At 39.3% G+C, this 24,570-nt stretch overlaps 1 protein-coding gene across 1 annotated transcript; it reads left to right on the top strand.

Annotated features, from left to right (window-relative positions):
• The first annotated feature begins 1,338 nt into the window (after positions 1-1,338).
• On the top strand, positions 1,339-17,512 carry LOC133244309 (guanylate-binding protein 1-like). Its single transcript, XM_061411312.1, is given in 12 exon segments — positions 1,339-1,505; positions 7,034-7,233; positions 9,851-9,978; positions 10,851-10,960; positions 11,235-11,431; positions 12,030-12,272; positions 13,086-13,366; positions 14,035-14,247; positions 14,891-14,965; positions 14,968-14,995; positions 15,238-15,431; positions 16,787-17,512. Coding segments are annotated over 11 exon segments (1,776 nt in total). The 5' UTR covers positions 1,339-1,505; positions 7,034-7,043; the 3' UTR covers positions 16,904-17,512.
• The last annotated feature ends 7,058 nt before the right edge of the window (positions 17,513-24,570 follow it).

The following is a 24,570-nucleotide window of genomic DNA, read 5'->3' as shown; positions in this document are numbered from 1 at the left end:
GTTTCTCAAGAGGCAGGTCAGGGGTCTGGTATTCCCATCTCTTTCAGAATTTTCCACTGTTTATTGTGATCCACACAGTCAAAGGCTTTGGCATGGTCAATAAAGCAGAAATAGATGTTTTTCTGGAACTCTCTTGCTTTTTCAATGATCCAATGAATGTTGGCAATTTGATCTCTGGTTCCTTTGCCTTTTCTAAAACCAACTTGAACATATGGAAGTTCACAGTTCACATATTGCTGAAGCCTGGCTTGGAGAATTTTGAGCATTACTTTACTAGCATATGAGATGAGTGCAATTGTATGGTAGTTAAAGCATTCTTTGGTATTGCCTTTCTTTGGGATTGGAATGAAAACTGACCTTTTCCAGTCCTGTGACCACTGCTGAGTTTCCAAATTTGCTGGCATATTGAGTGCAGTACTTTCACAGCATCATCTTTCAGGATTTGACATAGCTCAACTGGAATTCTATCACCTCCACTAGCTTTGTTCGCAGGAAGCATAGTTTAAGGGTAAAAAGAGTTTCAGATTCACATCTCACCTCTACGACATGCTTAGTGAACTTGACCCGGCATATTATGTTACCCTTCCTGAAGCCTCCTTGTTTTCATGGAGATAGCACACCACTCATTTTGCATGGTTTTACTCAGAAATGAATTGGACAATTGTAACATATGTGCTTCTTAGAAAGAAATTAAGCAATAAAGCTGTTACTTCTACTACTATTCACTGAGCAAACATGAAAAGACAGTATAGTGAAGTGGCTTAACAAGAGGGTTTGGAATGAAGAGTGATTTGGTTCAGGTTATTTATAGTGTTGTGATTTGGGATAAGACATTTAATCTTTCTGTGCCTCAGTTTCTATAAAATGGTGGAGAAATGTCTGTTACGAAATATCAGTTATTTAACCTATGTAGAGTGATCAGCACTGAGCATGGAACACATGCTGTGTGTGCACTGGGTATTAAATTCCAGGGGCTTCACGTTCATGAATCTGTAAGATGAGTCATTTTCTTCACTTACAGCATGCATAAAAGAGGAGCCACGTCCACTATGTGTCTGTCCATTATTTAAGGAAATTAAACCTAAAAATTAATATGCTTCCTATTCTAGGTTTCCCAAACTGACACCCAATCCTGAGATACATTCCATTATATTTAAGAATCTAATAGTCACCTTTTTCAACACTAAATGGTCTCTAAGATGTCTTTCAAAGCTATTAATGTGAAGGTTCTAGAGAAATTGTGTCAAACCCATCTTTTTTTTTTTTTTTTTAGAATAGCTGTCAGAAATTCCTTATATGGCTGTTGAGTCACTGCTTTGCTCTCAGTGCTTTCAGTTTCACATTACTGTAAATCTGTTAGAGAGGTTCCTTTCCTTCTGTCTGTTTGCTAAAGGAAAGCAGGCAAGACCCAGGATATTGAGCTGGTGAAATAGAAGTCTAACCATCTAGAGAGAGAAAGAGAAATTTGTTACCTAAGCATTCCACCTGAGCTGAGAAGAAAACAGGTAAGAACTCTAGCTTTTCCTCACAGCAGATTCTTCTTCAGTGCTAAAGGAGCCCTGTTTTGAGAGCAGAAGTCCATGGTAAGATTAGTGCAGGGGTGCGAAGGGATCTGTAATGGTTATTTTTCTAATAAATGATCAGCATCAAGACTGTAGCTCATCCTGATTTGAGACATTGGTCAGATGAGATCCAGGTGTTAGCATGGGCCATCCCATTTCTGGGTCATGACTGTGCTTGTGTGGAGTTAAGCACCAAGGACACAGGGCTAAACTGAGTTTGGGATGAATTAGGATTGTCCTTCTCTTTGCTAATGTTGACTGGGGATAATGATTGTATTACCATTTTCTTTGATACAACTTGCTCAATACTGATTTGACTGCAGCCAAGAAACTGAAAGGGTGGCAGATATGTTTTTTTTTTTGTTTTTTTTGTTTTTCTCATGAGAAGGAAAGAACAGTAAATGAGGTGCAGTGGAAACAGTCACCTGGCACTGTTAAAGACAAGGAGAAAAGCTGAAATCCAGAGTGGAAGATGTAGATTTATGAAGACATCATACTCTTCAGTCCTACCTTTGCACTCTATTTTAAAGTCAACATCTTCCTTTAGAAACAGCACAGGTTCACTAGGTTCAATGTGTTGGTGTCAACTCGAGGATGCCTTACACCTTAGGACAGAATTCAGTCCCACCACTTTATAAAAAGCTTTGTCTTTAAAGAATCTACTCTGGAGCAATGATAAAGTCACCATTGTTTTTTATTTTGCCCTCTCTGGGCTCTCAAGGAGTTCTGATCTTGCCTCCTGGAAACTCTTCCCCTGACTTCCTCGGCTTGGCACTAGCCCCATTCATCACATACTGTCTGACACCTCTCTCTCTCTTTTCAGTTTCCTGCCCTTGGTTCCCTTCCCACTCCTCTCTCCTTACCTCCACCCCTCTTCATCTTCTTCCCACTTCTACTTCTCCTCTACAAGATTGGAGAAAAGAACAAAACAGAAAACTTAGATTGTATGGCTGGAAATATAGCTATTTTCTTTCAATAACTTTCTTCTCTAGCTCTGTTAATCTCTTCCTGATCTTTTAATCTTTATTTCAATTTTTTCTCCCCTCATATTACACACCTGATTTTTTGCAATATACAGTGTTAGCAATTGTGTAGTTTATTCCCATTTTTATTGTGATTTAGGTCATACCTGAATGGTCTAGTGGTTTTCCCTACTTTCTTCAATTTAAGTCTGAATTTGGCAATAAGAAGTTCATGATCTTAGCCACAGTCAGCTCCCGGTCTTGTTTCTGCTGACTGTATATAGCTTCTTCAACTTCAGCTGCAAAGAATATAATCAATCTGATTTCGGTGTTGATCATCTGGTGATATCCATGTATAGAGTCTTCTCTTGTGTTGTTGGAAGAGGGTGTTTGCTATGACCAGTGTGTTCTCTTGGCAAAATGCTATTAGCCTTTTCCCTGCTTCATTTCGTACTCCAAGGCAAAATTTGCCTATTATTTCAGGTGTTTCTTGACTTCCTACTTTTGCATCCGAGTCCCCTATAATGAAAAGGACATCTTTTTTGTGTGTTAGTTCTAGAAGGTCTTGTAGGTCTTCATAGAACCGTTCAACTTCAGCTTCTTCAGCATTACTGGTCGGGGCATAGACTTGGATTACCATGATATTGAATGGTTAGCCTTGGAGATGAACAGAGATCATTCTGTCATTATTTCAGATTGCATCCAAGTACTGCATTTTGGACTCTTTTGTTTACTATCATGGCTACTTCATTTCTTCTAAGGGACTCTTGCCTACAGTAGTAGATATAATGGTCATCTCATCCCTTGTTTGACCACTTCCAATTTGCCTTGATTCATGGACCTAACATTCCAGGTTCCCATGCAATATTGCTCTTTACAGCATCGGACCTTGGCTTCCATCACCAGTTACATCCACAGCTGGGTATTGTTTTTGCTTTGGCTCTGTCTCTTCATTCTTTCTGGTTATTTTTCCACCAATCTCCAGTAGCATATTGGGTACCCGCTGACCTGGGGAGTTCATCTTTCAGTGTCCTATCTTTTTGCCTTTTCATAGTGTTCATGGGGTTCTCAAGGCAAGAATACTGAAGTTGTTTGACATTCCCTTCTCCAGTGGACCACATTTTGTCAGAACTCTCCACCCTGACCCATCCATCTTGGGTGGCCCTACACGGCAAGGCTTATAGTTTCATTGAGTTAGACGAGGCTGTGGTCCATGTGATTAGACTGGTTAGTTTTCTGTGATTGTGGTTTTCATTCTTTCTGCCCTCTGATAGAGAAGGATAAGAGGGCGAGACTGACTGAGGGAGAAACTGGGTCTTGTTCTGATGGGCGGGGCCATGCTCAGTAAATCTTTAATCTTATTTTCTGTTGATGGGTGGACCTGTGTTCCCTCCCTGCTATTTACCTGGAGCCAAACTATGGTGGAGGTAAAGAAGATAATGGTGGCTTCCTTCAAAAGGTCCCATGCATGTACTGCTACACTCAGTGCCCCCAACAATGCAGCAGGCCACCACCAACCCACGCCTCCGCCGGAGACTCCTGGACACTCACAGGCAAGTCTGAGTCAGTCTCCGTGGGGTCACTGCTCCCTTCCCCCAGATCCTGGTGCACACAAGGTTCTGTCTGTGCCCTCCAAGAGTCTATTTCCCAGAATAGAGTTCCAAAGACTAGCAAGGAGAGATAAGAAAGCCTTCCTTAGTGATCAGTGCAAAGAAATAGAGGGAAACAATAGAATGGGAAAGACTAGAGATCTCTTCAAGAAAATTAGAGACACCAAGGGGACATTTCATGCAAAGACTGGCTCAATAAAGGATAAAAATGGTATGGACCTAACAGAAGCAGAAGATATTGAGCAGAGGTGGCAAGAATACACAGAAGAACCATACAAAAAAGATCTTCACAACCCAGATGATCACAATTGTGTGATCACTCACTTAGAGCCAGACAGCCTGGAATTCAAAGTCAATTGGGCCTTAGGGAAACATCACTACGAACAAAGCTAGTGGAGGTGATGGAATTCCAGCTGAGCTGTTTCAAATCCTAAGAGATGATGCTGTGAAAGTGCTGCACTCAATATGCCAGCAAATTTGGATAACTCAGCAGTGGCCACAGGGCTGGAAAAGTCAGTTTTCATTCCAATCCCAAAGAAAGGCAATGCCAAAGAATGCTCAAACTACCGCACAATTGCACTCATCTCACACACTAGTAAAGTGATGCTCAAAATTCTCCAAGCCAGGTTTCAATAATACATGAACTGTGAACTTCCATATGTTCAAGCTGGTTTTAGAAAAAGCAGAGGAACCAGAGATCAAAATGTCAAAAACCGCTGGATCATCGAAAAAGCAAGAGAGTTCCAGAAAAACATCTATTTCTGCTTTATTGACTATGCCAAAGCCTTTGACTGTTTTCACCACAAACTGTGGGAAATTCTTAAAGAAATGGGAATATCAGACCATCTGACCTGCCTCTTCAGAAATCTGTATGCAGGTCAAGAAGTAACAGTTGGGACTGGACATGGAATAACAGACTTGTTCCAAGAGGAAAAGGAGTATGTCAAGGCTGTATATTCCCTCTTTATTTAACTTCTATGCAGAGTACATCATGAGAAACGCTGGGCTGGATGAAGCACAAGCTGGAATGAAGATTGCTGGGAGAAATATCGATAACCTCAGATATGTAGATGACACCACCCTTATGGCAGAAAGTGAAGAAGAACTAAAGAGCCTCTTGATAAAAGTAAAAGAGGAGAGTGAAAAATTTGGCTTAAAGCTCAACAGTGAGAAAACTAAGATCATGGCATCCAGTCCCATCACTACATGGCAAATTGATGGGGAAACAGTAGAAACAATGGCAGATTTTATTTTGGGGGAGTTCCAAAATCACTGCAGATGGTGACGGCAGCCATGAAATTTAATGCTTACTCCTTGGAAGAAAAGTTATGACCAACCTAGATAACATTAAAAAGCAGAGACATTACTTTGCCAACAAAGGTCCATCTAGTCAAAGCTATGGTTTTTCCTGTAGTCATGTATGGATGTGAAAGTTGGACTCTAAAGAAAGCTGAGTGCCAAAGAATTGATGCTTTTGAACTGTGGTGTTGGAGAAGACTCTGTGGTGTTGGAGAAGACCAGTCCATCCTAAAGGAAATCAGTCCTGAATATTCATTGGAAGGACTGATGTTGAAGCTGAAACTCCAATACTTTGGCTACCTGATGTGAAGAACTGACTCATTTGAAAAAACCCTCATGCTGGGAAAAATTGAGGGCAGGAGGAGAAGGGGATGACAGAAGATGAGATGGTTGGATGACATCACCAACTCAATGGACATAAGTTTGAGCAAACTCCGGGAGTTGGTGATGGACAGAGAGGCCTGGCGTGTTGCAGTCCACGGGGTCACAAAGAGTTGGACATGACTGAGTGACTGAACTGAACTGAATTTATTGTGAAGCTAATGAATTTTAAGTTTCCAAGCCCCTTGTTTCTATAAGCCCACAGCAAGCTTTTGGAAGAGCTTTAAGCCATGTGTTTCACAAGGTTACAGACTTTTATAAAATTTGCTAAAGTCAGTTCCACTTCTAGGAAAGAAGTGTGAGAAAATCTGTGAATTATTATTTCAGTAGAAATAAGGATAGCTAATGAGAAAATGCATTTCAAATCATTAAAAATTGTTCAGAGACATATCAATTGATGAACCTTTATTCATGAAATTCTTTGTTCATAGTAAGAATTAATGAATAAAAAATAAATATTGACTCTTCACACAAAGTTAGGAAATGCAACAAATCTCTCTGAATCCTATTCTGTTTTACATTTAATGTCTAGTATAAATTCCACCTCAGTGCAGGAGACCACAGTTCGATTCCTGGGCTGGGAAGATCCACTGGAGAAGGGATAGGCTACGCATTCCAGTATTCTTGGGTATACCTGGTGGCTCAGCTGGTGAAGAATCTGCCTGCAATGCAGGAGACCTGGGTTCGATCCCTGGGTTGGGAAGATTCCCTGGAGAAGGGGAAAGCTATGTACTCCAGTAGTCTGGCCTGGAGAATTCCATGGATTTTATAGTCCATGGGGTCACAAAAAGAGTCAGACTCAACTGAACAATTTTCACTTTCATAAGTTTTTAAATGTGAATCCAAATAGAAGGTTTCAATGGTAAATTAAATGGAAGATTTTGTTCATGAGGGTGATTGTATGTTGATAAGTCACTGTCATATCAATATTTTTAATGAGCTACTTTGGTAACATTTCTCCAATTTTCAAAAGGAAACAGATTTAATCTCATATATTTCACTGTTGACATAAATGGCCAAGGTTTTTTGTGATTGGCCAAAAAATCTCCAGATGCACTAGGATCATCTTTCTCTTTGCTGAAGTTAACTGTGTTAACTAGGCACACAGTTATATTGTGGGGATTTTGACATTCCTCCTTCTGAACGCAAAATGACCTGATGAAAACTCTTGATCTGTTTAGACTGGAAATTCTAATTCATCCCATATCTTCCCTTGCAGACAAAGGGACATGGCCTCAGAGATCCACATGCCAGGCCCAGAGTGCCTCATTAAGAATATTAATGGGAGACTGCTGGTTAATCCAGAAGCTCTGAAGATCCTGTCTGCCATCAGGCAGCCTGTTGTGGTGGTGGCTATCGTGGGCCTCTACCGCACAGGCAAGTCCTACCTGATGAATAAGCTGGCTGGGAAGAACAAGGGTGAGTGACGTAGGCAGAGCCCAGCCAAGTCCCTTCTGTCCACCCACACTCCCAGCGTGCAGCACAGTGATGTGAGGAGAGGAAGTGAGAGACCTGGGAGGAATACTGAAAGCTAACTTTCAGTCCACACTTATGTTCTTATCGTCACTATGACTTGTATCAGATCACAGCTCTTTGCACTTTGTCTTAGTTTCTTTTTCAAAAGCACAATTTTTTCCTTTCCTAGAAAGACAAATGTGGTAATAAAAAATAAGTAATGTATGTAATAATAAACTACAAGACACTTACAAAAATATTCATGTAATGAGAGCATTTCTATTAATCCTTAAGATTTAAAAAATGTTTAAATCTGTATTGGTTGTTCTTATTTATTTTCTTATTTTTAACTGTTGTTAAGTTATACATGGGCTTCCCCAGTGGCTCAGCAGGTAAAGAATCCACCTGCAATGCAGAGATGCCGGAGACCCGGGTTTGATCCCTGGGTAGGAAAGACTCCTGGAGGAGGGCATGGCAACCCATTCCAGTATTCTTGCTGGGAAAAATCTCATGGTCAGGGGAACCTGGTGGGTTATGGTCCATGGAGTTGCAAAGAGTCAGACACAGCTGAAATGACTGCGCATGCCCTTATGCAGGATACACATACATAAAATTTACCACAAAATTTACCATTGTTAACATTTTTTAAAATTCTGTGGTATTAAGTAAATTCACACTGTTGTGTAAACATCACTAACATCCATCTCTGTAAATTTCCCCCAACAGGAATTCTATACCCCAATAAACAAAAATGCCCCAACCTTTGACAACCACAATTCTATATTATCTATAAATTTGACCAGTCTTGGAATCTCGTGTAAAGAATCATATATTATTTGTCCTTTAGTGATAGGTTTATTTCACTGAGTATGATGTCTTCAAGGTCCAACAATGTTGTAACAGGTATCAAATTCTCTTCCTTTTTAAGCCTGAGTAATTGTATGTGATACCCATTTGCTTATCCAGTCATCGAGTTTATGGACATTTGGACTGTTCCCTCATTTTGGCTACTGTGAATAATGTTACTAAGAACATGGGTGTTCAAATATCTGTTCTGTACCTGCTTTCACTTCTTTTGGGTATACACCAAGAAATGGAATTGCTGGATCATATGATAATTCTATGCTAAGCTTTTTAAAGAAATCACCATATTATTTTCCACAGAAACTACACCATTTTACATTCCCACCAGAAACACACAATGGTAACATTTGTTATAGTTTTTTTGATAATGGCCATCCTAATGGGTATGAAGTAGTATCTCATTGTGGTTTTTTAAAGTAAAAATTTTTTTAATATTATCAAATTCATTCAGTGTCAAATTTTCCAACTTCATTATAAATATCAATTAATTTTCAGAATTCACTTAAGCTGTATGCTATGCTTTGTTGCCCTTTTTTTGAAGTACAGTTGATTTACAATATTGTGTTAGTTTTAAGCGTACAGCAAAGTGATTCAGCTATATATGCATATATATTTTTTCAGGTTATTTTCCATTACAGGTTGTTTTAATACATTGTGGTTTTGCTTTGTACTTCCCTAATGACTAGTAATGTTGAGTATCTTTTCATGTGTTCATTGGTCTTTTGAATAATTTCTCAAGGGAAATGTCTGTCAAGTCATTTGCTCATTTGTTAGTTGGGTTGACCTTTAATTTATTTGTGTTAAATTGTATTAAGACTTCTTTATATATTCTGCGTATCAATCCTTTATCAGATTTATGACTAGCAAATATTTCCTCCCAATTTGTGTGTTATCTATTTAACTCTCAATAGTGTCCTTTGATCAGAGAAGGCAATGGCACCCCACTCCAGTACTCTTGCCTGGAAAATCCCATGGACAGAGGAGCCTGGTAGGGGGCAGTCCATGGGGTCGGGAAGAGTCGGACGCGACTGAGCGACTTCACTTTCACTTTTCACTTTCATGCATTGGAGAAGGAAATGTCAACCCACTCCAGTGTTCTTGCCTGGAGAATCCCAGGGACGGGGGAGCCTGGTGGGCTGCCGTCTATGAGGTCGCACAGAATCGGACACAACTGAAGTGACTTAGCAGCAGCAGCAGCAGTAGCAGCAGTGTCCTTTGATACATACGTGTTTTAATTTGGATGAAGTCCAACTTATATATTTTTATTTCTATTTATATTTTTGGTATTATTTCCAAGAAATTTTTGCTAAATGCAATATTGTGAAGTTTTTCTCCTGTATTTTCTTCTACTACCTTCATAGTTTTATTAATAGCTCTTAAGGTCTTTGATCCATTTGGGTTAATTTTTGTAGAAGCAAAGCTTTCTCTCTTTCATTGTTGAATATTATGTTGGCTGTGGTTTTTTTTTTTTAATATGACTTCTATTATGTTGAGATTTTCCTTAAATTTCTAGTTTGTTGATTGTTTTCCTCATGAAAAGGTTTTGCATTTTTTTAAGTATTTGATATTTTAATTTCCCTGTTTCTCTGATTGTAAGTAAGATTAATACTTGTTGTGGTTTCAGTTCTCCTAAACTTGATTTGTTAACTTGCATCCCAACTTCCAGAACCACTTGATATTAGAATTCCACCCTCTCTTTTCCCCATACCCCTTGCAGGCTTCTCTCTGGGCTCCACAGTGCAGTCTCACACGAAGGGCATCTGGATGTGGTGTGTGCCTCATCCCAAGAAGCCAAACCGTACTCTAGTTCTGCTTGATACTGAGGGTCTGGGGGATGTGGAGAAGGTAAGGAATGAGGTTCCAGTTTGGACTAAGCCCTCATGTCTGAATGTCCTCTACACTTTTAATTTTCCTTTAAATAAGACCTTTGTTTAACCATGTTTCTTCATTTCTGTTTATATGCTATGAAACCAAGTTAGGAACCAGGGGTTAGGAAAATATTCATAAGGCAGAATCCTAGAAGAAGAGCATAGTGGTCAGTAGACAGTATCCTAATGAACAAAAAGCTATAAGCTAAGCCAGTTAACACAGATGCATAAAGGGAGTACAGATAAACTCAAAGTGATGAATTTTATCTTGCAAAGAACTTCAGTTAAGGATTTAGGTTCCAAAGCCCCATACCCTTGGCTTTAACTTTAAAGTCTGTCAGTAACTCAGTGATTTTTGTAAATTATTTGACCTTTTTAACCTCAGCTTTCTGATCTGTAAAACAGGTGTATTAGATCTATATTTGCCTTATAGTATTGTCTGGAATATTTATAAGATAAGAAATGGGAAGTGTTAGTTGAACAACAATATCCTACTGAGATAGAAACAAGTATTAGTACCCTAATATTAAGACAATTTTTCTGTAAAAATAAAGAGAAAATTTAAATTTAAATTACATTTAAGACCTTTGACTGTCCACCCACAATGACTATTTGTTTTGCAATTATCTACCAATGATCATAAGAGGGTCTAATGAGAATCAGGGTAAAACAAAACATATCAGAAAACTATTCAAAGTCATTTTTGCTTGGATTTGGTTTTCTTTGTCACCAGTCTTGAAAGAAAAAAAAAAAAAACTCTAGTTACATGAGCATCCTTTTACTACTGCTGATCAGGAAAGTGCCATAAGAATGAAACACAATCCTGGTAAAATATGTTCTGGTTTTCAGGGTGACAACCAGAATGACTCCTGGATCTTTGCCCTAGCAATACTCTTGAGCAGCACTTTTGTGTACAATAGTATGGGAACTATCAACCAGCAGGCCATGGACCAACTGCAGTATCCTTTTGGGATCCAACCTACATCAAAATCAGAGGGGAGACCAATATTTAAAAAACAGCTGACTAACTGTGAATCCTGGTGAAACAAACAGGAGAAATATAAAAAAGAATTCAATGGCAAGGGGAAAATCCTATAACCTACTGAAGAATTGATACTTGGGATACTTGGGTTAAGAACAAAGGAGAAATAAAGGTTTAGTATGTGGAACTAATATAGGATTGGGGAGGGGTTACTGTTCATTCATGCCAGTTTTCCTTATTTGGCTACTCAGCTATGTGACGGAGCTGACAGATAGAATCAGGGCAAAATCCCCACCTGATGTGGATGGGGTTGAGGATTCAGCTGATTTTGTGAGCTTCTTTCCAGACTTTGTATGGACACTGAGGGATTTCTCCCTAGACTTGGAAGCAGATGGACAGTCCATCACAGCAGACGAGTACCTGGAGAATTCACTCAAGCTGAAGAAAGGTAAAGGGGACTTAGAATTGGTAAACAGATGACAACACACTAAAAACTATTGTTCCTTAGTTTTCTGTCAACGGTTGTCTTCTACTTGTAGTTTCTATTTCTTCTCAATGGGTGATTACTAAGAAGTAATGCTTGTATACTATCTGAATAATAGATTTGGTTTTAGATTATTTTTCTCCCTGTTCTAAGAATAAATTTCTTTTTCTTTCACCTTTCCCTGTGCTGTGATTAGATTGATATCTCCATGCTTAGGGCTTGTGGTGCTGTAATTAGCCAAAGAGTAGGAGTAGAATGGTCATTTATTTGAAGAAAAGAAATGCAAGCATGAACCATGCACAGTTTAGGGCTGGTAAAGGATTGCTACAGGCAAATATTGTCCAATCTAGCCTGCCAGTTGGTTTTGTAAATAAGATTTTATTGAAATAATGTCATATCCATTTATTTATAGTTTCTCTATGACTGCTTTTAGGCTACAATAGGAGACTTGAGTACTCAGAAAAGAGACCATCTGGCTTGCAAAGTCTATTTACTGTTTGACCCTTTACGGGAAATGTTTGCAAGACCCTACATTAGGCAAATTCCTTTTTTCTTCCTCCAGGTACCAGCCCAAAAGATAAAACTTTTAATCTGCCTCGACTCTGTATCCGAAAGTTCTTCCCAAAGAAGAAATGCTTCATCTTTGATCGACCCACTCATAGGAAGAAACTGGGCCAGCTTGAGGAACTGTGTGACGATGAGCTGGACTCCGAATTTGTGCAACAAGCTGTGGTCTTCTGTTCTTACATCTTTAGCGATTCCAAAACTAAAACTCTCTCAGGAGGCATCAAGGTGGATGGACCTCGTGAGTCCTCTTCCCAGTCTTCACTATCACTGTTAAGACTAGAGGATGGTGTGATAACATCCATGTAGCTTCAACTTTGAAAAATGTACATCTACTGATATTATCGTGATAAATTCTAGGTGGCACCAACACTTCTGATAGGTTTTATTAGTCAGACTTCATAATTGAGAAAAGATACAAAAGGCAAAAATAAAAGCTCTGAGAGCAGACAATTGTCCTAGTAAACTGGACCTGCCCTGTCCAGCATGGTTTTCACTAGACAAGTGTTCCTATCTAAATTTAAATGTAGCTAATAAAAAATATAGAAATTTAACATTCTGATCACACAGCTATGTCTCAAGGGCTCACACCTACATGAGCTTAGTGGCTCCCACCCTGGAGAGCACACACAGAATACTTCCAACATCACAGAAAGGTCTCCTATAATGCTCTGCTAGAATAAGCAAAATGGAGGACTCATTTTGATTTGCTCCACAAATATTAATCAAATGTTTCCCATGGACTTACCAGGGCTGATGATACAGACATAAATGAGAGAGATATGGTTTCTGGCCTAACAGTACCTGTGGGTGAAATAAATGTACTCAATAAACACAAAAGTTTCTCAACCATTGATGTATATATACCACCTGAGGATCTTGCCAAAGAGGAGGGTCTAAGTCATTCAAACTGGGTCAGAGGCTGCATTTTTAGCAAGTTTTCAGGTGATGCTGAAAAATAAATGGTTGGTAATAAACAACATTAGAATTAGACAGAATAGAAAGTTTCCTCACTGATGCCTACATTAAACATCATCATTGTTCTCTGTCGTAGGTTTAGAGACCCTGGTGCAGACCTATGTCAATGCCATCAACAGTGGGGATCTGCCCTGCATGGAGAATGCAGTCCTGGCCTTGGCTGAGATCGAGAACTCAGCCGCAGTACAAAAGGCCATTGCCCACTATGACCAGCAGATGGGCCAGAAGCTGCAGCTGCCCACAGAAACCCTCCAGGAACTGCTGGACCTGCACAGGGCCAGTGAAAAAGAGGCCATTGAAGTCTTCATGAAGAGTTCCTTCAAAGACATAGACCAATTATTTCAAAAAGAATTAGCCGTAGTTTTTTTCTCAAGTTTATACATATTAGGCTCTTGGAAAGTAAAGTATTACTAGAAAATGAAATAGGTGCTTATTTTGTGAAAAGCAATTTTTCTAGACAAACATTATTTGTTATCATAAGAGGAACCAATTCTATTATGATATACTTTATTATGAGGCACTGAAACTTTTTTCTTTCATGAATAAACTAATAATCTTCCCTATAATTTCATTACATGCACACAGGGCTTCTAATAATAATAGAATTTTCTAATAATCAGGGCTTCTAATCAAATCACAGACTCATTTTTATCAGACTGATTGGATATTTTGGCCAAAAGCAAAGAATATTTTATTCTTAGTTATCATAAATGGGTTTATATTGAGCTACATTTATTTCACATGCAATCATTTGTCCAGTTGGAAAATTAGGAGTTTTCTCCAAAGGTGAAGCATGTAGCTAGTAATCTCTGCTCCAAAGGTTACCCTCATGGAGAAAGGGACTTCTGTAGAAAGTCAGGATCAGGAGGAAGGATATGATTTTTTTGCATTTCTATGAGTTCTTCTAGTGGTCACAGACTTTTTTTACTTTTATTTTTTTGAAAAGCTTTTCCAGAAATTTGGAGGTCAAGCTAACCTCTTTTAATTCTTCTGTTTATTAATACTTCTTATTTTTTACATTAAAGGCCCAGCTAGATAAAAAGCGAGATGACTTTTGTAACCAGAATCTTAAAGCATCAGAAGATCATTGCTCTGCTTTACTAAAGGATATTTTCAGTCCTCTAGAAGAAGATATGAAACAGGGGATCTATTTGAAACCAGGGGGCTATCGCCTCTTCATTGAGAAGATGCAAGAGCTGAAGAAGAAGTATTTTCAGGAGCCCAGAAAGGGCATACAGGTAACCAAGTTTGAATTTGGGAAGCTACTGATGCCTCCTTGAGGTGACAGTGTGACCACGTGTGTTTTACACAGATGCGAAAGTACAGGACCAACAGCATTCAGGCTCTCATTCTATAAACACGTACAGGGAGCCTGTTACACCAGGTATAAACAATGTGCTCATCCAAGAGCATACACTAAGTTAACAATTGAGTTATAAACTGGATTACCAGATGTATCCAAAATTTCAAATAATGTCACCATTTATCTCTCTGCCTGTGGCTCCCCCCAGCCCTACACTTCCCTCCCTCCCATTCTCCCTCTACCCATTTTATTCATATCCACTTTCTCCATGATGCTTTCATTCTCCAACATGTTCACCCCATAAGGGACCACAGCACCAACAGCTCCAAAATCAGAGCCCTCAGTTTACAAGAACAGAGAATCACTATTTACATGTATATCAACCTCTTAAAAAGGATTCTGCTCAGGAGGGCACCTTGCTTGGCCAGTCTGGAGCATGTGCTCAGCCCAGTGACAGAGAATCTGATCACCAGGCACACCAGGGCCAAGAGGAGCAGTTCCTAGAGGGAAAAGTGGAAAACATGAATAAGTGTTTATAGTCATTTCCTACTGCTAACCCTATTTTGCCTGAATCCCAGGCTGAGGAGATTCTTCAGGAATACTTGAAGTCCAAGGAGTCTGTGACTGACGCAATTCTACAGACAGACCAGACGCTCTCTCAGAGAAGGAAAAGTTGATTGAAGGTGAGGAGCAAGTCAAGAGACTAGACAGCCTCGAAAGCTCTTTAAAGTTCTAACTAATTCAGCTAGGTGAACCGAGGAGCCTTAAACTATAGCAACATGAGAAAAGATGTCTCTTATTTGCTAATATCTTTTCTGAGTAGTGTGTATGCAGCCAGTAGCAACAGTGATAGGGAATTGTACATGGAAGAAAGAAGCAACTTGGTCTCCATATACATTTTTCTTTTTCCTCTTCCTCCTGACAGTGGAACGTGTGAAAGCTGAATCTGCACAGGCTGCAGCAAAAATGCTGGAGGAAATGCAAATAAAGAACCAGCAGATGATGGAACAGAAAGAAAAGAGCTATCAGGAACATGTGAAACAGCTGACTGAGAAGATGGAGAGGGATAGGGCCCTGTTACTGGAAGAGCAAGAGAGAACTCTTGCTCTCAAACTGCAGGTATTTAACTGCAACACCGTGTGGTTCCTGTTATTCTGTTTTCCCTCCACAGTCCCTGGTCACAAACGTGGCCCAGCAGTGAACTTGAAGCCCAGAAGAAGGACCTTGCTTGCTCACTTGTACTTTTCAATCCCTATTTGTCTGCCTGAACTGGCCCCTACAGTGTCTTGTTACTAAAAGATTTTACTTGCAGCTATGTCACACCTAGTCTTTTATCACTGTATCTGTCAATCGTGGTAGCTGTTATCTGCTAGGCATTAAAAAAAATAAAGGGTCTTATCCATATCAAAGCAAGACCTGTCATGTCCCTAATACTTAGGAGATGAAAGAGAGGTTCAGACAAGACTAAATAACTTTTATAGGGTCACAATGCTTGGGAAGATAGATATCTGAACTGTCTTCACCGCTTAGAGGGATCCATGATTTTTTTTTCCTGTCACAACTGGTATGACCTTTAGCTATAAGAAATCCTTCATAAGCAGGACTCCTTAACTCACACTGCTGTGTCTATCTGTCACTCCTACTGGTTTCCTATGCCCTGCTCCTAGTATGTGTTGAGCTGTGCAGAAATCCAGTATGATCAAGTCTGGGACCCTGATTCCCTCACCTATATTTTGGTCCTCCTGCCACCAAGTTGTGGAAGCTTAGACCAAATTTCCTGATCTAAGATTTAGACAATGTATCAGATTTCGGAAATCCTTCTATTTCTGTGTTATGTGTGTATGTGTGTGTGTTAAAAAAATAAAAATGCATAGATAAGACTCAAAGCCGAACATTTCATTAGGTTGTCCACAAAGGTTGTATACAAATAATGGGAGAAAAAATTAAGACTGCTAATTGAGATTTATCAACATATCAAGATGAACTTATGTCAGGAGATGTAAGTCAAAAATCTTTCTTAACTCAAGGAGACTCAGGAAAAGCAATCACAGAGATAGAAGACTTAAGAGAAAGTAAAATGAAAATTAATGATAGAGAAAATTTCAAGAAGAAATTAAACATTTTTGAGTAACATGGAAACTTACATTACCATATGTAAAATAGATAGCCAACGGGAATTTGCTGTATGGCTCAGGAAACTCAAACAGGGGCTCTGTATCAACCTAGAGGGGTGAGACAGGGAGGGAGATGGAAGGGAGTTTCAAAAGGGAGGGGATATATGTATACCTATGGCTGATTCATATTGAGATTTGACAGAAAACAACAAAATTCTGTAAAGCAATTATCCTTCGATAAAAAATAAATAAATGAAAAGTAAAAAAAAAAAAAAACAATCCTTGAATGTGGAAACTAGATAGTAGTTAGAGATTTACTTAATGATATACACTATTCAATTTCCATTTGTATCTTTTTAGGAACAGTCCCGACTACTACAGGAAGGATTCCAAGAAGAGAACAGACGACTTCATAAGGAAATACAGAGTCTCCAGAAGAAGATGAATAAACCAAAGAAGGAATGTTTCCTAGGCTAAAGAATTAAAGAATAGAGCTTTCCTGGTCACTCTTATCCAAAGCATTACTCAAGAAGTTTAAAACTAAGAAAAGTGTCACCATACTTGATAATATTTAGGTTTCACATTTTTACTACACTAAAATTTGCCAAGACATGCAGTTCTATAATTGAAGTCATGTGCATCTTCCTCACAATACTGTAAACTGTGTAGTAAGACGCACTTTACCTCTGTGCCAGCACAGGAGGTATCATAAGCTGGTACCACCCAGGAACTTCTTCTTCCAGATGACCACTAGTTAGACAAGTGGATACTGAGCAAAGTCTTAGGTCCAAGTCTTGGGACATAGTTGGTCATGAGTTTGACCAAATGCACAAGAGGTTGGGAAGAAGCATTCTAGCTTCTAGTAAAGGCAGTATAAGGTGTCCCATTGTTTCAAGTCTGCATGGTCTGTCAGTAGTGATGTGACTCCTGGATACCTGGAATGGGCAGTGCTTACTGGTGAATCCCAAGCTAAAGCAAATCACCTTGTATAGTGATCTAGAAGGTCTACAGAATTTCCACAGGAAGATGGAAGAAACCATTAGCATGATTGTAACTTGGATCATAAATAAATGGGCTAAAAAAGGAGACTTTCCCTTCTTGTTCATTTCACCCAGATTATAATTTTAATTACTTTAATTAATAACTTTAATGGGACACTTTAGAACTTCAAGTGACACTACACTAAACATAGTAACAGGATGACAATTATACATTGTCTTTGTAGCCATTTATAACTTGCAAAGATGAGCTTGAAATGATGACAGATAATGTGTTAGAAAACTGAGCTAAATTAATTATTAAATTGTTCATTACCCTGAAGTTTAGGCTATTGTTTCCCAATTCTTGAGTCACATCCCCCAAGAGAATATGGGTTGTTTTTGACTTCTTTTGATCAGTAAAATAATACTCTTGGTATTACTTAGGACTTTATCACAACTGTCAAAAGCCCTAGGTAAATGCTTAAAACTTCTTAGAGCAATGAAGAATTATTTCAGTTCGGAAGTAAAAATGTAAAATGTTGAACTTTACATTTCTGATTTTTTATAGTTTTTCACCAAAAAAAATATAATGTTTTCATTTATATAGCCATGACTGGCTAATGTTTTTGTAAAGTCTGGGATAGTAACTATTCATGAGTATGTCCTCAACTCTGCCATAAAGCAACCACAGATGATACACAAATGGATGGTATGCCTGTTTTCCAAGAAACTATTGTTTTAAAATACAGCTGGCACTCAGAAGCCATAATTTGCAGACTCTTGCTTTATATAATAGAAACATTCATCAAAGTTTTTCACATCTGCTTTATGTTCCTTGCATTTGTAAGGAATATAGGGATTACATTGCATATGTTAGCATTGTGAAAAAGATTATACAGTGTTTCAAAATATTACATGATGAGAGAAAAGCAGGGAAGCAGCTAATGCCACTGAATCTACATTAATAAACCTGCTTGTTCTGATTGCCTTAGAACCTTTTTTTCCATTGAATCTTCCCTTCGTTTCCCATCAGCATGAAGAATACCTCCTTCCACAGTTAGGCAAGTGCTGATAAGTAGTAGTTTTTTACTCAAACTGCAGCTTCATAGGAGACCACATGAGACTCAAGCATATTAAGTGGAGTATTTATGTAAATTCACCCTGTAGTTCCCACACTGCACTGCAAGAAAGGAGTAAACCAAATACATTTTTATTAGTTAAACTTCATTATAGAAAAGAATAACTCTGCATTCAAAACCTAATAGTGGTTTCTTTGTTAATCATTTAAAAATAAGAAAATTAAAGCTAAACAAAAGTAACTCCCTTTCTAGTTTTGTAGCATGAATTTCTATACCAGATTATAAGCTATACCATTACATAAACTAAACTCCATAATTGCAGATTAATGTAACCTCTATTAACCTATACATTTTTATCTGCCTCTAGAAGATCAAGCAGGCATTCATAAGCAGAATTTATGAGAAGACTAAGATGAGAAATCTATATTCCTATTTGCCATCATGCAGCATTTCCTTTTCCTTATTTGTGTCCATGTTAAGAGGAGGCCAATGAAATGGAGAAGGGATAGGCTACCCATTCCAGTATTCTTGAGCTTCCCTGGTGGCTCAGCTGGTAAAAAATCTACCTGCAATGTAGGAGACCTGGGTTTGATCCCTGGGTTGGGAAGATCCCTTGGAGAAGGGAAAGGCTACTCACTCCAGTATTCTGGCCTGGCGAATTCCATGGACTATCCATGGGGTCAGCTTCCATGTTTTGTTATTACATGAGAAGAAATATCATTTAAAATTATATTCTGTTTGAGTCACAGCGAGTGACACAAGAGTAAATAGTGATAAAGTAACAATTTTAAAAATGATTTCCTAAATGATTGGAGGTTAATAGAGCTTCATTTAATTGATACAATATTTCTTTATATTCAATAATTTAACTCCAGATAAGATTGCCTAGCATCTTCTTCTATAAAGTTTGTCTATTTGTCACCTGATATTATTTGCCTTGGGACCTAGTGAAAGATGTACAGAGACAATAGTCACATTTTTCTTTTTTGGCGTAAATAACAGAAATTTTTTTTTTCTTACAATTCTAGAGGCTTGAATTCCAAGATTAAGGTTTTGGCAGAGCTCTTTCCTTGGTTTTAACATCCTGCAGTACAAAGCTTGGTGAAATAAAACAAAGTTGCAGAAGGACCAGTCCTTCCCACACTTTTGAAGCTGTTTCAATTCAGAAATTTGCTGTGATTCTTCAGCTGATAAAAATATGAGCACAAAAATAATGGCCTTATGGGAATAAGATTCATATAGGTTTGTCAAATTCTAAAACAGGATTAGAATAGCCACCATGACCTAACTGTAGGAACAAACACCTAAAATAAAAATGCATTGGCTATTTCTGGGCATGAAAGTACCCAGGATAAAAAAGTCAGAATTCAGATTTACACAAATGTAAGGCAATAAAACTGTCAGGTTGAGTCAGCATAATAAATGCATTGTTGCTTGCAAGTTGGAATGAAAGTTGTATTACCAAACCATACACCCTTTATTTAGTTTCAGTGTACCTGGAACATGAGATTTGAAGGGAAAACATGGTAACAAAGGCTTTTAATTTGTAGGATAGCTATTTTTGGAGAAAAGAAGCCTTGAGTAAGACCTGGTATTGACATGTTAGAGTTATATATTTATAAGTTTACAAAGTCAGGGTTGGTTTGCATGCCACTTTATGAGAGGCTCCAGCCAGTTCCCTGGTCCTCTTCTCCAAGCTGGTTCTGCCCATGGTGATCCCTTATACACATCTACCCTAACGAGAGGTAAGAATAGCCTTGTCTAACATCACTGATGGTTACTGCTGGGTAACACTTGAGACTCCTGATCATTCTTCCTGTCAGGGGGCCCTGCACAGACTCACTGACATCCCTAGAGAAAAATACAGTGATTTGTAAATGGGTTGAGGTTGAAAAAAAACAAAAACAAAAAAAACACCTTATCCATCTTCCCACAATCCAATCTGGAAAACAGTGTCAACTGATGTGCCCTCTCCATGGGTGATGCATTGGTTTTGGTGTGGAGGGAAAGTGATCCTAATTCTCAGTTCCACTGAGGTAGCACCTAACAAATAATGGGAACTGTTAACCCTGTATAGAACAAGGGCTAACAAAGTGAAGTGTGTTAGTCACTCAGTTATGTCCAGCTCTTCGTGACATGATGGACTGTAGCCTGCCAGGCTCCTCTGTTCATGAAATTCTCTAGGCAAGAATATAGGAGTGGGTAAAGCTCAACATTCAGAAAACTAAGATCATGGCATCTGGTCCCATCACTTCATGGGAAATAGATGGGGAAACAGTGGAAATAGTGTCAGACTTTATTTTTGGGGGGCTCCAAAATCACTGCAAATGGTTAATTTGCAGGAAATTAAAAGACGCTTACTCCTTGGAAGAAAAGTTATGACCAACCTAGATAGCATATTGAAAAGCAGAGACATTACTTTGCCAACAAAGGTCCGTCTAGTCAAGGCTATGTATGGTTTTTCCAGTGGTCATGTATGGATGTGTGAGTTGGACTGCAAAGAAAGCTGAGCACTGAAGAATTGATGCTTTTGAACTGTGGTGTTGGAGAAGACTCTTGAGAGTCCCTTGGACTGCAAGGAGATCAAACCAGTCCATTCTAAAGGAGATCAATCCTGGGTGTCCTTTGGAAGGACTGATGCTGAAGCTGAAACTCCAATACTTTGGCTACCTCATGCGAAGAGTTGACTCATTGGAAAAGACTGATGCTGGGAGGGATTGGGGGCAGGAGCAGAAGGGGATGACAGAGGTTGAGATGGCTGGACGGCATCACCAACTCGACGGACGTGAGTTTGTGAACTCCAGGAGTTGGTGATGGACAGGGAGGCCTGGCATGCTGCAATTCGTGGGGTCGCAAAGAGTCGGACACGACTGAGCAACTGAACTGAACTGAACTGAACTCAGCCATTCCCTTCTCCAGGGACTCTTTCTGACCTCAGGATCAAACCCAGGTAGGTCTCCTGCTTTGCAGGCAGATTCTTCACTGTCTGAGTCACCAGGGAAGCCCAGATTAAATTAAAGAAAGCATTTTCCTCAGTGTTTATAAATGCAGCAAGTTTCAGAAATGTCCACATCCTGTGTTCCATATTGACCAAGCTTGATACTTATAAGTCTAGATGTATCTATTTCAGGTCTCTTTGATAGTTGTACCAAGAAAATTAGGAAGTGTATAGACTAAGGCTCTATTCATTTAGGACACAATGAGGCAATCCTATAATCAACATACACAGAAGTCCAGCTCCCTGGGAGATGTTACATGTATACTCTAAAGTCTAACATAACAGAAGATGGTTGACTCTTATAGATTTAAGGGCTTAAGCAGAATGCAGACAGATTTGAGGCAGTTGGTGAATCATAAGCCATTTGTGTTTTTCTCTGAGATCATGACTTCGCTTACAATTTGGTGTCAGTACTTCATGAAATGCCTTGGCATTATTTATCAAGCATTGCCCAGGTCTGATCTAGACTTACCTTCAGTTTGTGCTTCGGCATTCTTTCCCATTCTCTCAACCTTGAGTCAGGGTCTATTTTCCTTAAAGTTTCCATCTTTTTTTTATTTTTTTAAATGTATTTATTTTTAAATGGAAAACAATTGTTTTACAGTGTTGTGTTGGTTTCTGCCATACATCAGCATGAATCAGCCAAAGGTATACATATGTCCCCTCCCTCTTGAACCTTCCTCTCACTCTATCCTGCCCTTTAGGTTGTCAGAGAGCACTGGGTTTGAGCTCCCTATGTCATACAGCAAATTCCCACTAACTATTTATTTTACATATGGTATTGTGTATGTTTCAATGCTATTTTCTTAATTTGTCCCACCCTGGCTTCCCAGGTGGCACTAGTGGTAAAGAACCCACCTGCCAGTACAGGTAGATATAAGATACATGGGTTTGATCCCTGGGTCAGGAAGATCTCCTGGAGGAGGGCATGGCAACCCACTCCAGTATTCTTGCCTGGAGAATCCCATGGACAGCGGAGCCTAGCAGGCTGCAGTTCTTAGGGTTGCACAGAGTTGGCCACGACTGAAGCAATTTGGTACGTACGCCTTCCCCTGCCGAGTCCACAAGTCTGTTCTCCACGTCTGGGTCTCTATTGCTGCCCTGCCAATAGGTTCAGCAGTACCGTTTTTCTAGATTCCAGATATATGCATTAATATAGAACTTTTTTTTTTTTTTACTTTCTAACTTTCTTTACTCTGTACAAGAGAATCTAGGTTCATCTACCAAAGGTTCACTCTTGAGCCATCATCTGTTGCTGCTTCTTTCATAGTTTCTGACTTAGCAGCTCCCAATCCTTCTTAACTGCTTCCTTAGCCCAGGCCACTACCCATGAAGGTTTTATGAAGAAAGCAACAGTTAGGCCTATGCTTTGCTGTCCTGAGACCAAATAAATAAAGTTAAAAATTGCTGCAAAATTTCCGAATCCACTCAATGTACACACCATCAAAAGCATGTATCAGAATGTGATGGGTGAGGCAAGGCCTATCTGGCTGGACAGCCAACTATAACCCCACTTGTTATTTTCAGATAAGGCAGAGTGTCTTTTACACAAAGAGCTGATGTTCCTGTTATAGGAAGATATCCCACTCAAATATGTCAGAAGGCACTGCAGGAACCTACTCAATTGCTGTGACCTGAGCCCTGCCCCTAAAGCTGCTAGGGCCTTCTCTCCATTGAGGAGAGCTTTGTCTATCTGCAGGATGGATTCCTCTATTGTTTTCTGTGGCTTCAGTGAACGCTGGGAGACCTCAGTCACCTGAGGAAACAAGGAACAAAAATATTTCAGTTAAGAAAGATCTAGAGGGCTTCTTGGTGGCTCAGCAGTTTAAAAAAAAAGTCTACCTGCAATGCAGGAGATGTAGGAGACAGAGACCTGACTGGGTCAGGAAGATCCCCTGGAGAAGGAAATGGCTACCCACTCCAGTGTTCTTGCCTGGAGAATCCCATGGACAGAGGAGCCTGGTGGGCTACAGTCCATAGGGTCACAAAGAGTTGGACAGGACTTAAGTGACTGAGAATGCACGCACGTGAAAGATCTAGACTCTTGCTAAGGAAATTAAAATGCCAAATCTGACCTTGTAAACTTTGTATCTGTTAGGAAAATTAAATAGATAGCTTTGTTTAGGCTTCAGAGAGAAAACAGAGCAGGCCTTGACCTTGCTTCTAAGCTACCTGGATACTGCCCTGATTGTGAGTACCCTAACTGTCTGCTGTGAGTACAAGCGTTGAGTCCCCATATAAGATAGAGGACAAGTCTTGAGATTGTTGAGCCTCTAGAGGGTGTCTGGCCAATGAAGCCCAAGACTTAACAACATTCCAAGTTTTTACAAAACAACTTTTTATTCCAGTATTCTTGCCTGAAGTATCCCATGGACAGAAGAGCCTGGCAGCTACAGTCCATGGGGTCTCAGAGTCGGACACGACTGAAGTGACTTAGCACACACACACATATTGAAAGGAAGCTAGATAATTCTCTAATAAATATTGGTATTATTTATTTGTATATAACAAGTGTCTTATTTTGTTAATAAATCCTTGAACGTGGGATGAAAGTGAAAATTTTCTGCAAAACAGCACCCAAAGATCTTGCTTTGTTTCTTCTTCTTTCCCATCACTCACAAACAACAAACATTTTCTCCTCGAAATTCTGGAGTCTGTGAAGTCCAAGATCAAGTTGCCAGAAATTGGGTGTCTGGTGAGAGTTGCTTCCTGGTTCATAAATGGTGCCTTCTCATCGTGTCCTGACATGAGGAAGTTGTGGGGGAGCTCTCTGGTTCCTCTTTTATAAGGGCACTAATCCCACTCATGAAGGCTATGTCCTCATGACTTAATCAGATCCCAAAAGTCTCACCTCCAAATACTTTAGGGATTAGATTTTAACATGAATTTTGGAGGGAGAAAAATATTCTGTCTGTAGCACCAAGCGACTGTTAACAGATTGACACTAAATAAGGAGACGGGACAACTAAATACATTGTGGGGTCCTGGCACAGAAGGGCACTCAAAATGTGCAGAATAAATGATTGGGGTCTGGATTTTCATAATAGGAGCAGAATTGGTCTCCATTACAAGAATTTTCAGAGAAAC

This window comes from Bos javanicus, chromosome 3, assembly GCF_032452875.1.
Source record: "Bos javanicus breed banteng chromosome 3, ARS-OSU_banteng_1.0, whole genome shotgun sequence".
Lineage (NCBI taxonomy): Eukaryota > Metazoa > Chordata > Mammalia > Artiodactyla > Bovidae > Bos > Bos javanicus.
Note: the sequence above shows the minus strand (reverse complement) of the source record. Positions and strands in the feature narration are given on the sequence as shown.